General features: G+C 40.1%; 1 protein-coding gene across 1 annotated transcript in view; it reads left to right on the top strand.

Moving 5' to 3' along the window:
• sdc3 (syndecan 3) overlaps positions 1-12,992 on the top strand; it is a 126,425-nt gene extending 113,433 nt beyond the window's left edge. Inside the window, exons 4-5 of the mRNA XM_088603068.1 lie at positions 1,572-1,797; positions 7,544-12,992. Of these exons, the coding sequence (XP_088459194.1) occupies positions 1,572-1,797; positions 7,544-7,710 (393 nt within the window). The 3' untranslated portion in view covers positions 7,711-12,992. The remainder of the gene's footprint in view (positions 1-1,571; positions 1,798-7,543) is intronic.
• The last annotated feature ends 469 nt before the right edge of the window (positions 12,993-13,461 follow it).

Raw genomic sequence — 13,461 nt, 5'->3', positions numbered from 1 at the left:
AGACTTGATGGAATTTGCAGACAGTTGGACGGTTCCGTCTCCTGGGACGCTCCCAGGCATTAAACCTGTAATGGAACCGGTTGCTGGTATGTCGACGGATGTCAGGGCAAAGTTAAAGAGGATTCCGGAGTGTCACAGTTAGCGTCTGGGGGTGAGGAACCGCAGAGGAGAAGCAGAGGCTCCCCATCTGGGCTGATTGGTTCTGCTCATCAAAATGCCACTGTTGCTTTTCTAAGTCTGGGGCTTGGGAAGGGAATGGCAGTTTTTCTTAGTGAATTCTCAGCTTTCCTTGCTGCAATGAAGTCTTTAAACTTCAAAGTGCAGCTTACCAGGTTAGAAAATGTTTCCAGGGTTAGTTGCAGTCAAGTTTCTTGCGGATTGGCAACAGCAATTACTATTTTTTATATTTACAAAGCATCCTGCTCGTTAGGCCTCCCTGTGAGCTGGGTTTTCGAAGTTCAGTTTGCCATGGTTCAGCAGTCCAGTACAGAAGTGGCTATCGACACCATTGAATTAATTGTGCACGGGCTACTGAGAGTGCAAGCTGTTTCAAGTGCATGGTACTTGGGGTTAAAGTGTTGCCTGCAGCATCCTGAGATCTCTTGGATCATCACTCACACTCCTTAATAGGGAAAAACCTAAATGTGCCTAAATGTTCTGCAGATTTATTTTCATAATTAAAAAGTACATCCAGAACATGACGACCAACCAAATGGGAGGATAATTACATTAATAAGTACATTTAGTGCTTACTGCCAATGTTTAAGGTTTTATGATTTCGTCCTCAGTAGCCCTTTTATTAGGGCATAAAACTTTCTCATACTTTTCTCACCCCCCATACTGTAATACACACAATGCAACCTACAGTATATTCAAAATGAAGAAATAGATTGTTGAAGTGGCTCAATACCCAGAGCTGTGCATGCCCAGAAAATGAATGCTATAGAGTGATCAACAAGACCACATCTGGGCTTTCATATTTATAAATCAACAGGCATCAACATTTAAAGATATATAATCGTACTTATTGAGGATTGAATCAATCGGGTTTCATTTATTTTGTGCTTACTTCATTGTATTTTGTATTTTTCTCCTTCTGACTTGTACTACATTTCCACCACAACAGTCTCATTGTCAGTATTTGTGCCACCTCCAATGTGAACACCAAAAAAATGTGTTTCGTCACTTGTGCTGCTGCGCTGTAGGTGTGAATGCCCCATTAAGCAGAACATGCATGCGTCTACTTCCTTGCAGCTTATTCCTTTTCTTGAATTTATAGATATTTCTGTAGCAGCACATTTGCACTTATCACAAATGTATGAAATGGATGTTCTAAGCAGTTCGCTGCACTCTGGGTCTTTGGTAAGGTTTTTCATTGATTTAAGTAAAATTCATGTGAGTGCCTGTGCTAAAATGAAGAATCTGAAGTTTACCTGTCATTGTCCTCTCCAGTATTTCTGTTTCACGGTTCACAGTTATGCAAGCAAGTACAGTATAGATGTGTTTGCTTCTTTCCCCAAAGTCAGAGTGAGAGACGTCCTGGTATTACAGAGTGTTTTTCCCTCACGCAGACGGATGTGCCAGATGGCAGCCTCACGAACGAAGTAGGCTTGGCCGGGCCAAGTGGTGATTTCGAGATCGAGGACGGCAACACCAGCAATGAGATTGTGAAGAGCAAAACCAAGGAGCCGGAGGACAAAGTGGAACCCGACTTCACTGGGAACACCATTGACACTGGTAGCTCTGCTGCCCAGCTCCCACAGAAGAACATACTGGAGAGGAAGGAGGTTCTCATAGGTGAGAAAAGCCTGCAGGATCCGTGTTGGACCAACGCTGAAGTCCCAACAGCGCCCCCTCCTGCCTGTCCTGCGTGCCTTCAGCTTGAAAGAATCACGAATGTGACATCCTTTCATCCTGGAACCTCCTGGCATTTCTTCTTTTTCTTTTTTAATTTCTTCTTTCTCATTTTTTGTTGCAGTGAAATTTCTATTTTTCTTTCTTAATATTATCATTTTTTTAGGAAAAGTGGGTCAGACTTCAGAAGGAGATGGATGCTGTCTTCTAGAAATCTGCTTCTTGTTACTTGTTAATCTTCATTACTTCTGTTTCTCACATTTTCACTGTTTTCAAAATCAATATTAGTTATTTTCCCCTATTTTTCCCTTCCCACAAGATATTATATATATCAAAAAGAAATATTCACAGGTAGTCTCACATTATCTCGGAATGTATAGAAATTTACTGGTTTTTATTGATGTACATATAGTCATATAGGACAGAAAATGGGACATATTTCTGTCTCCTGAATACTGATTATTTTCTTTCTCCAGGAAGAGATTTTATAACATCTGCTTAGCACATACGGATTCATTCCTGGCTGTCAGACAATCTGACAGGTCTGTTCTGAATTGTTTCAACTATGAGCACAGCAGCTGAAATTATTCATTTGCAGGAATCATGGAAATTAGGTTGTAATGTTTCTCTTGAAACAGCTCGTTCGAAATAGGACTGGAGCTCTTTTTGCTTATATGGATGATTCTTCATTTTCATTTCCCATTTTTCGTATGTTCACATTCAATTTGGAATTGGCAGTTATTGCACCCAATATGTCTCTACAACCCCTGGACGTGGGTGAAAATAGGATTTCTTGTTATCCAATGAGCCCAGTGTGAAGTTTTTAGATATTTGACATATTGCAAGTCCTACTGTGCCTTGCAGGGTGTGTAGCCCTTATCAGTGGAATGATGCAACTCTCACTGACAGCACTACAAATGTCTGAGCTCCTGACATTGAGTGAGTAAATGCACTAATCGTTATATCCTATTACAAGGAAGTGTGCATGTCATTAGTGATCTTTGTGTACAAGACACCATTAATTAGATAAATCTGAAGAATATTGTTCCTGAGTTTGCTGTGCAGAACAGTATTACCAGGATTCTGCGTTCCTTCTGGCAGTATTCAACATGTATGAGAATTAATTATTCTGTGTACAAAAAAAGTGCCGGTTTTATCACAGGTTACAGGATTCATCTTGTTTACACAGCATTGAACCGTAACAGTTACCCAGCCTGAAGTAGTGAGTTTTGTGATGTTCCTTGTTTCTCTAGACAATAGCAGGCAGAGTCTTTCAGTGCCCCCCCCGGCCTCTCCCACTCACTCTCCTCAGCCTCCGAGAGCTCAGCTAGAAGCCCCCCTAGCCATCACTGACAGCCATGTCCTTGTCTCTCTCCCCCAGCTGTGATGATGGGAGGCTTGCTGGCAGTGGTCTTCGCAGATTTCCTGGTGATAGGTAAAACAAGCAGATAGACCTAGACCTAGGTAGATGAACCCAGTTGGGGTTAGAACCCAAGTGTCTTCCCTGCTTTGTGTGTTTTCCTTGGACCTTTCCGTGACATGCAGTAAAAAAACAACAAGTAGAACTTCCCTCTAAATCGACCACATCGAACTGTCATAAACCAACCCAGGCTGTACTGTACATCTCATCAGGCCAGTGCTGAAACAGAGCAGATGGGATAGTGGAGCTGCCAGAGCAGAGTTTAGTACAGTAACTGTCCCCACCAGGCATTGTTTCATACTGTTTTCTTGAATGGACTCAACGGCAGAATTTCATCATTTTTGAATGAATTCTATGATGGGGCAACTGGATCATAAAAAACTGACTTGTTAGGTTATTTTATACAGGATCTTGTAAAAATGTTTTTTTGTGTTCTTGCTGATGTTCTGTTGGTTCAGTTTGGATTCTCAGTTGTTGTGTTAACATCATAATGAAAAGAATTGACATGGTACTGCACACTGCAACTCTGAACTACCCCACGATTAAGTGAACAGAATAAGTCCCATATGCATGAAAAACTCTTGATTAATTATTAGTGGATTAGTTGCTAGTATTTAACAAGACTATGTATAATAGAGCTTCTTTCATTTTACGAACAGGGGTACGTCTTGCTTTGCAGACACGAAAACACAGAAAGAAAGCAGGCAGACACAGATGCTACAGTATGTCTTCAACAAACCAGCAGACAAACAAACATCATCACCTTACACCACAGATAAAGAATTATGTTAATTCTTTATCAAGAAAAGCAGCATTTCTGTGGCAGTACTGATGACGTGCTCATATTTGGCACATCTTATGTCCTTGCTGTTCATAATGGTGAAGCAAAATGAATGCAAAGCCTTTATATGGGCATTTGCTTTAGAATAATTGTTTCTTCACCGGCTAATCTTCCTTAAAGATCAGTCAGACCTGAAAAATAAGAATGACTTGTTTCTCAGGTTCATCTTCAAATACTACAGTTGGACCAGTCTGAAGTCTGATATGTGGGGAGGTCTTGCTTACTGTACATGATTATGGACACTGGCCCCTGCTTTTGAGCATGATAAAAAGTATTTTGGCTTCTCCCTCATTGTCAGCTATAAAAACACAGTATTGTATTTTCAGGGCTCATCCAGGATGGTAGTTAAGAGTGTGCATAAGAGATGAGTGATTCCTTGAAGGCTGTCCTTAGCACTTTCATAAATCCAGATTATTCCTTACCACCAATATTAATGTACAAGGTTTGGAAACTGGCATAACAAGCAAGATGCCATGTGGCGTTACAATTCTGAAGAGCTGTGTTTCTATGTGGGTGACTCAAGACACATTCTCAGAATCATGTGGCACCCTCCTGGTTGAAGCAGTGGTCATCTGAACAGATGCTCCAGTCTTCAGCACTGGGATTGTGGTGTGAGATCAACATCCTTGCCGTTTGGAAAGCACGAACGTGGCCAGTTAAATTTACTGAGCAACCATATTTTCTCTGTCTCGTGGTCACCATGGCAGGCAAAAAGATTTTACCACAACGAAATGACAGCCTACACTGCTTCCTTCTAGTGGGAAAAAACAGAAAATAAAAAGCACCGAATTGACTGTTTTTGTCATAAGAAAGTTTGGGTTTCTTGTCATTTGCTCTCCGACCACATACCTCCCTTTAAACTGTAATGAACGCTCTTGAAGTGATCTCAGGATCCCAGTTAAAAGTATTCAATGCCATTTGGGTTTCGGATGATTTCTGGAAATCAATACACTTTTAAATGCAGCACTTAGGTTTTGTAGAACATCCTACATGGCTATTTCATGCTGAACTAATATTTTTGTAGCAGATTTCTTGCTCGGTATGTGGCAAAAGACCCAGAGATAAAATGATTAAAACAATTGGCTAAGCTGGGAGAAATGGAGGACTGAAATTAAAGTTAAATAGATTTGATGTGATCTGTCGTTTTTTTAACTAAAAACAAGGCAAAACAATTAGCAGGCTGAAGATAGAAGCTAAGAGCTATTCATTTTGTTTGGTGATTTTTCCACCAAAACAGGGTTTTATGGGGATGCGTTTAAATTGCAGGAAATTTTTGTTCACCTGATGCATCATGGAACTCGGTTTCTGTTCTGCTTTCATGCTTTATGTACTGTACATTTCAGTGGTTACAGTCTGTGGTGTGTTAGGATCTGTCTTTGGGCAAAGCAAATCACATTACTGTCCCCTTCTCACCCCACACTTGTCATTTTTTTGCAACTCGGTCCTCTCCCCTTACTCTCCCCTCAGCCTCTGTTCTGCTCTCTCTTTTATGCTTAGCTGAGCTCTGCTGGATGTCCTTTGCAAACACACAAACCACAGTCAAGCTATTTACAGAAACTGGCATTGACAAACATACCAAAGGCTTCAGGCTAAGGCACTTTCCTGAGGTAAAAAAGGCAGAACTCTGAGTTCTGTGTACACCACTTCCAGATAAAACCCCACAGTAAAACAGTCTATTATTGACCCAGTCCATGTGAGAAATTCAATTAGCCAGTCCTTAAATTGTTAGTATTTGCATTCTTGGTTTTTGTTTTTCTTTTTACTATATTTTTACGTTATTGATTGTCAAGGTCGTACTGTGTAGGATTGCTTTATTCCCTTCTCTCACATCATTTAGGGCAGCTTTTATCTAATTCAGAGTTATATATCATGTCAGTGATAAAGTTATAAACAGGAACAAGTAACACAGGTAGGTTTATTCCATGCTGAAAAGAGAAGAAAGAAAACAACGTTTCGGCCGTGGAGCCTCCACAGCCGAAAAGTTGTGTTTTCTTTCTTCTCTTTTCAGCATGGAATAAACCTATTACTTGTTCCTTTGAAGCCTACGCATGCTGACGCAGCTCCCCACCTAAGTTATAAACAGTACCACTGGTCTGTAGATCTTTGCAGGGGAACACAAATCCTAGTCGCCAGGTGTCACATTTCAACATTTCATATAGATTTTCTTCCAATTTTAACAGCATAAGGTCAAGGAGGTGACCAGTTTAACTGATAATTAGTTGAGTTTCCTATTTAAAGAAAACAATCCCTAAAAGACTGAGCCTTCAAGATGACCAATGTTGTGGGTATTTTTTGCTGCCTGTGTTCTGTTTGCGATGTAATTTACCAGCATTGGCTTTGAGTGACGGGACTTGGTAATTACCTACAATTCTGTCCTTTTTCTGTGACTCTTCTCCCCTCTCATTTTCTGCAACCCTGCCTGCTTCTTCTCTTGTCATTTCCTTTTCACTGCAAAACTGTCTTTTTGTGTTCTTGGGTTGGATTTTCCTGTAGTGGTTTGGCTGGGATGTCTCTACAGTATGTCTCACCTAAGGTCCTGTTCCGTTGTAAATTGCTAAATATCTCCCTTAGTTTTCTTGTACCCACCTCGCCTGAGTCCAAACACTATCTCAATTTTTCACCTCCCTCCCTTTTGCTGTAAATATTGCTGGTTTGTTGAATTTGACTCTTTTTTTTGCCTTCCCTCGAGGTTTTTCAGTGTGTTCCAGTAGCTGTGATCTCTGAACCTGTGTAGCTGCCGTGAGGCACGCAACTGTGTTTACAAACAGCCCGTTCCACAAAATACAGTGTTAAGCCTCACCAACTGCTCTTACGACCATGCAAAGCTAGAATTTTGCTTCTTGTTTTTTGCATAGTGACATGTTTACAAAGTGTCGGCTGCAGGTTCTTTCAAGATGCCGGCCTCCTTTGAGAGCAGCAGGCAGCAGGGCTGCATCCCAGTGCCTGCTTCCTGCCAGCACTGGAGAAGCACCTACTAGAGGTGCTTTCATCACGTTACGGTTTGGAGTTGGGGAGTCCTCTGGCGTCTGCGTGCGACGCCTGGCAGATAGCAGCCTGAAGGACACGCCCCAGCTGAATCAAGCAACGACTAAAATTGAATTACACACTGAAAAGTGGAAAGAAGAAACCCAACGTGTCAGAAGAAGGCTAAACAGCCTGAACATGGCTCCTTCTTTCTCCTTTTCAGCGTGGAATTAACCGTACGCTGACACAGCTCCCTGCTGTACCTGCTGAATAAATGCAATGTGACTATTTGGGAACGGTTCTGGACTTAATACATTTAAAAACTTGTCAGGCTGCAGTCAGTCAAAGAAAAACCACAGGCACTTTACTTAATGCAGGGGTGCGTGATACTGTATTAATCAGCAACTGCTTCAGTGCATTCCCTCTCCTCTAATGCCTCTCCCTCTCTGTCCTGACTCCTTTAGCTGTGATCGTGGGTGGAGTGGTAGGGGCTCTCTTCGCCGCCTTCCTGGTCATGTTGCTGGTGTACCGGATGAAGAAGAAGGACGAGGGCAGCTACACTCTGGAGGAGCCCAAGCAGGCCACAGTCACCTACCAGAAACCAGACAAGCAAGAGGAGTTCTATGCATAACCAGTGGCCAACCTGAGAGTGCCTATCGCTCCACGGACTCTGAACGCAAAGAGAACTCTCTTTTAAACTTAAGAAAAAAACAAGAGAAAACACAAAAAAGGAAAAAAAAGCTCAACTTTTTTTTAAATTTTTCATTATTTTATAACGTTCAAGCTCTTTTAACCTTTTCCGGCACAATTGTTTCAACCTTTGGTCCCAGCACTGAAAAACAAAAAAAATGAAGGTTGAGGCGACTGCAGTTGAGCTGGTGGAGGGGATCGCTGTTGGGCTATCAGGAACCAGAGGCTATGTTTTGGAGCTGTAATTGAATCAGAATTAGGAACAATTTGAACTAATATCAGTCGTAAAAATCATAAGGCACCACGTACAAGAGGGCCCTGTGATTTGCAGCACAATCCTTTTAATGAAATGATCTTATAGTGACTGTTGTGTTACCAGGGAAAAGCCGTCTTTTGTGAATATCTGTCTGTTTGACACAACTCAAGATATTTTTCCCCAGCAGAAAGCATTAGGGCTCATAACTAAAGTACGGCTAAATATAGGGCAGGTATGTTGTCTAAACTGATTTACAGCAAAGTGGATGAAATTTTAATTACTTTTTAGTTATCTTAAAAACATTTCTGCGCAGTATAATTCACCTATCTGCTGCGCTACTGGAAGGCAGAGAATGAGACTGTCTGCCTTCATCTCGTATTGCCTGTTAACAATCAAAGCAAACTGGAATAAAAAAAGAATGACAACAATTCAAATTCCGATGTAGTGCCTTTCACAACTTGGTGTTATGTTGCTCAGATCAGCTTTGACTGCATAGCTAACTGTTCAGTCCTTATTAATACATGTACAGTGGTTTGAAAGACATGTATCCAAATGAGCTATCTCTTGCTTTCTCAACAATTCTACTATGATTAGTTGAGCCTAGAAGTTTTGGGGGGATATTTTTCTTAATAAGCTAAATTTACAAAGCTCTAGGATCCTGATTTACAAATCTATAGGCGCCTAATTTATAAAGCTATAGGAACCTAATTAAAAAAACCTCATCAGGAGCCTAATTTGCGAAGGTATAGGAACTATTTAAGCTTTCACTGCAAGTTTGTTTCTTTATTGTATATAAGGAATAGTGCATATTTAAGAGTGATTATTGTATTCCATTTATCTGTAGGCTTTTAATGTGCCATAGAGAGAAGTTTAATCAAACCTCTCGACTATATTGAGAATGTTTTCTTGGTATACTCTGCTTAATATAAGGACTTTTGGGGATTGTTTGGGAGGGATGTTTCTCTGGGGAAGGGGATATACCATAGCAGATGTTTTGTTCATTTGTTTTCCTTTGCATAAACTTCATGCATATGCATGCTGTATATGCATTGTGTGCAATTTCAATTACCTGTATTTAAAGCTTGAAGCTTAGTCTTAAGATACCCCTTCCAAATGCCCCTACATGTCTAAGTAACCTATGATAGCCATATTGCATAATTATATTGATTTTGTACAGGGCTGCCTTCAGGCTTATAATATAAAACTGTAGGTTTCTCCTTTCCCACTGAAATGCACACAAATAATTTCCGTCTGACTCCAGAATTCAGTCAGTTGTAGGTGAAAGAAGCACATAGTTCCATGGACACAGATATGCTCTGAGTAGGCAGTTTAGTATAAACCTTTAGGATGCTTTTTAAACTACAATTTACAAGTAAGAAAGCTGTGAGTCTCTGTGGTGTTTGTAATTCACAATTAGTCTGAAGACTGTAAAGCAGACAGGAGCTTAGGACACTTAAAATAATCACTTGGCTGTAAACCCATTTGGATCCATTTTTTATACTGTATAAAACAAAATCATACTGTTGCATAAAGCTTTATTGATGTAAATAGCTTATTTTTTAATGATTTCATTGATAATTGTAATACAGTCCTTTGTTTTTAGATGCATTATATTCATTCTTTGCACCAGCACATGAGTTAATAAATGCAGAATCCATTCTCACAGTGTCCACATTCTAAAATGAGTCTGGACAGGTAGTAGAAACTGAGAACAATCAATTACATTCCAACTTTTATTTAATAGAATGTGATTGTGATTCAGTCATAAAACACCTAACAACAGATTTATAAAGCCCCTTGTGACCTAGCAATGAAACTGTGGAATCTGACAGGTTAGCTGTAGGTTTAAAAGCAGAAACAGATGGAGACTGTTTTCTTCAGTTCTGGGAGGGAGAGTCGTATGTATATTACCTGATCACTTTTCAAGATGTGACTCTCTAAGGGCTTTATAAAGTCTTGCTACATAAAGGCTAAAACTGTTACAATATGACATTGGTGTCAGACCATCTCCTTGGTAAAAGAGAAAAATATTTCATCATTAACTCTAGATTGTTGATTGTGATTGTGTAAAACTAAATACCAGATTTAACCTATATAAGCACAAGCTATTACTTGGAGGTTCTGCAAGAGACAACCCTGTAGTGTTTTTCTTCTTTTTTAAAATCCCTGAAATACACCAAAGCAGGCCTCTGTTTAGTTTAAGAAGTTGCTTTAATATTTTATAAAACTCACTGACATCTTAGAGGGCTACACATCATTTCATAACTTGCATGTACAGTAGATACAGTATTCCAGAGATTCACGTGATAACCTGATCATTTTGTAAGCTTGACTCTTGTTCTTCTGCTACGTCCTAGCTAAAGGCCTTTTTAGTGTTCAGTGTTCTTTGTTGTGGCGCTGACGCAAAGCTTTTGGTGCAGAATATTTCACCAAAACTGTCACTGTATAGTTTCTGTCTGAAAAATGCAGCTTTTTGCATCTCTTACAAAACTATATGAATCTGTCCAACATGATACTGGGAAGATCTTACAGTTATGTGTCAATCCTGAAATGTCATAATACATTTTTTATTAGTTAGAGCAGTAGTTCTCAACCTGCAGGATCCTTTCATCTTGTGTTTTTTATACCAAATTAGCTATTAATTGGAGACTAATTAATTCCTGTAATTGGACTTGATTAGACCTTGTCAGCCTGTTGCTGCACTCAGTCTTAGTAACTTCAAAAATATTCTGTAGTTCTGAAGTAATTCAAGAAAAGGAACCTCAGCTTGCTATTTCTCTATTTTCCTAAAAAGCTTTCCACAGGTGACCATTTAAAGGTGGCTAGATGCAGTTAGGAATTTACTTGCATTCCACACTCCTGATTGGAGGCAGGCATGAAGCTCAATAATCATTAATTGATAGTCATTGATAACCCCTTAAATGTTCAAATGAACTGAAGTGAAGTTACAGTATCAATCTGTTGAGATACTTAATTTCTGTGTGTCTTCAGTGCTAAAGTAAATGCTATCAGCTGATCCCCTGGAATAGGATAGAAAGTGTTGTTCCTACTATCTACTCATCATAAACTGACCACCTATTAAGAGCTGTTAAGAATGCAATAAGGGGGTAAACTTTTAGTAAAAAAATGAGGCGTGACTCAAAGTTCATTATGGTAAAGTTGTGGGAGCAATCAACTTAAGTTGGGGATTTTTTAAACCAAGGACTGAATGCAGAAATAGGTAAGCATCAACTAGCACCAGTAGATCAACTGCTTAGTTGGAATGTTAGAAGGTAGTTGGAAGGTCCTAGTCACAGGTGGAGAGACCTTTGGGTGTTCTCTATAGTGTACATATTGATCAACTGCCTGAAAAAGACGTGCCTAGAACATGGGCTTTTCTTTAAGAAACAGAAATTCTGACTGTGAATTGAAATATTTTTGAAGGGGCAAAGATGTAATCATAGTAATGATTGGGGAAATGCGAGAAAATAGCTGCCGGCTTCTGAATCGGTTTGCGAACTGCATGTTTCTCCCTCTCTCTAGAACAACAGTGCTGGGACTGAGGTGGAGCGTGGAGGAAAAAGTTGGGAGTCTTGTACCAGAATGAAGTAGCTGTGTTGTCCAAGGTGTCTTGTAATGTATTGATGGACAATGGGAACCAATGGGGTTTCCAAAGGTGGAGTTGTCAAATCTTTAACAGCTGTATATACCTGTATTTGTGTGCGTGTGGGAGACCTTGAGAGGAGCACACAACTGAGTGAGTGTGCTTGTTCCTGTTCCTTTTCACATATCTACACATGCTCTTGCAGAAGATAGCCTGCAGATGACGATGCTACCTGCTGGGTAAGACGCAGCCGGCGGTTAGGGAAAAGCAGAAAAGATTTTGAAAATCTGTGTTTCTTAAAAATGTCGAGGGCCATGCTGTGCTGACTTTGAAGGCCCATTACATGCGCAAGTGGATTACACCTCAATGGGAACCAGATGAGTAGGACTGTACATCTCGGACCACGTCGACTCGGACTCTGGATCCAGCTCAGGGCTCTTCTGGACACTGGGATTGAATATGTTGATCAAGCACGTGGAGGTTTTCCATGTCCATAGTTTAAGAGCAGTAGTGTTCAGTCAGTCACTAAGAACCAGAGTCCTACTGATGCTCTTGCACACAAGCAACATGAATAAAAGCTGTTTCTTTCCCTGCTTTTGCCTTTGGCGTTTTCCCACTCTAAGCCAGTGCTTTCTGTTCATTTCTGGGCTTCACATGTTTTTGCCTTTTGATTCCAAAGCATCGACACCCTGGTGCATATCATCTCTTGACCTGTAAGATGGTTATTGCAAAATCTATTTTCCATATCTGTCGGAAAAGACAGAATACGTACTGAGTAGGTTAGGTTCAGCTAACAGATGCTGTGAAATGGCATATTTTGTAATCCAACCAAGAACTAGCTAGAAGCTGAGCTACAGTGGAAGATGTGTACAAGGACTGTTGCCTTTAGCAATAGTGACGTGAAGCTTATCAATTGGTTCAATTTTCCCTGTGTAAGACATTATATTCCCCTAATATCACTGTAGTGCTGATTGCTGGCATGCGTGGAAAGGAAAACTTTCTAATCACCAGCTTTCTTAAAAATGTATGACCTTTTTAAGTGTCAGAAAAGCATTTAATCAGTATGGAACTGCTCTCTTTTCTCGTCTTGACCTCTGCGATGTTCAGCTAAGGCAAATAGTAGCAGTACTCATTATCAGTCTGAAATGCATAACATAGTGACTCCTATTTGTTTAATATACAAAGTGTGACTAATGCGTGAAATACTGGAGGTGTAGAGAAACAGAGGGGCTAACTGGAGCTGGGAGCTGGGCATTATCCAGTGATGTCAAAACTGGTTTCACCAAGGCCAAACACCTTCTCTTCTTTTCTTATTTTCTCTTTCCTCGTAAATGTGTCACTGCCAAATTGTCCGTAATAAAAGGTCTGATTGGGCTTCACTGATTCCACTGCTGTTTTCATTGGCTTAAGGTTCACTGGCTCGCTCCTTCTTGTACAGTGTAGATCATGAATGTCTGCTTGAGTTGCAAAACTGGACACGAAAGCATCTCCCAAGACATCAGATGGGTTAGCTGTAAAGCCACTTGTACATTTTTCCTAACAATCCTGACACCAGACTCTTCAAAAGTAATTAATTATCACATCTATCTTGTTTAACAAGCTTTAATAGGATCATTTTAACAGTGTTGCAGACAAGGCCTTATAAATGTCAGAACAAACATCAAAATTAAGAATTTGAACTTGAAGGTATTGATATTGGTATTGAGAGATCTGTCTGCCTGGCATAACGTTTTCTTATGGGCAATATTTGTCCATTCTTTCTTCAACAAAATAGCTTCCACACTGATCTGGAAAATTCAAAGCCTCAGGAAGCGAAGTAGATTCATACATTTAAAGTCTATCCAAAAACTGCA

This window comes from Lepisosteus platostomus, chromosome 13, assembly GCF_059453375.1.
Source record: "Lepisosteus platostomus isolate fLepPlt1 chromosome 13, fLepPlt1.hap1, whole genome shotgun sequence".
Classification (NCBI taxonomy): Eukaryota; Metazoa; Chordata; class Actinopteri; order Semionotiformes; family Lepisosteidae; genus Lepisosteus; species Lepisosteus platostomus.
Note: the sequence above shows the minus strand (reverse complement) of the source record. Positions and strands in the feature narration are given on the sequence as shown.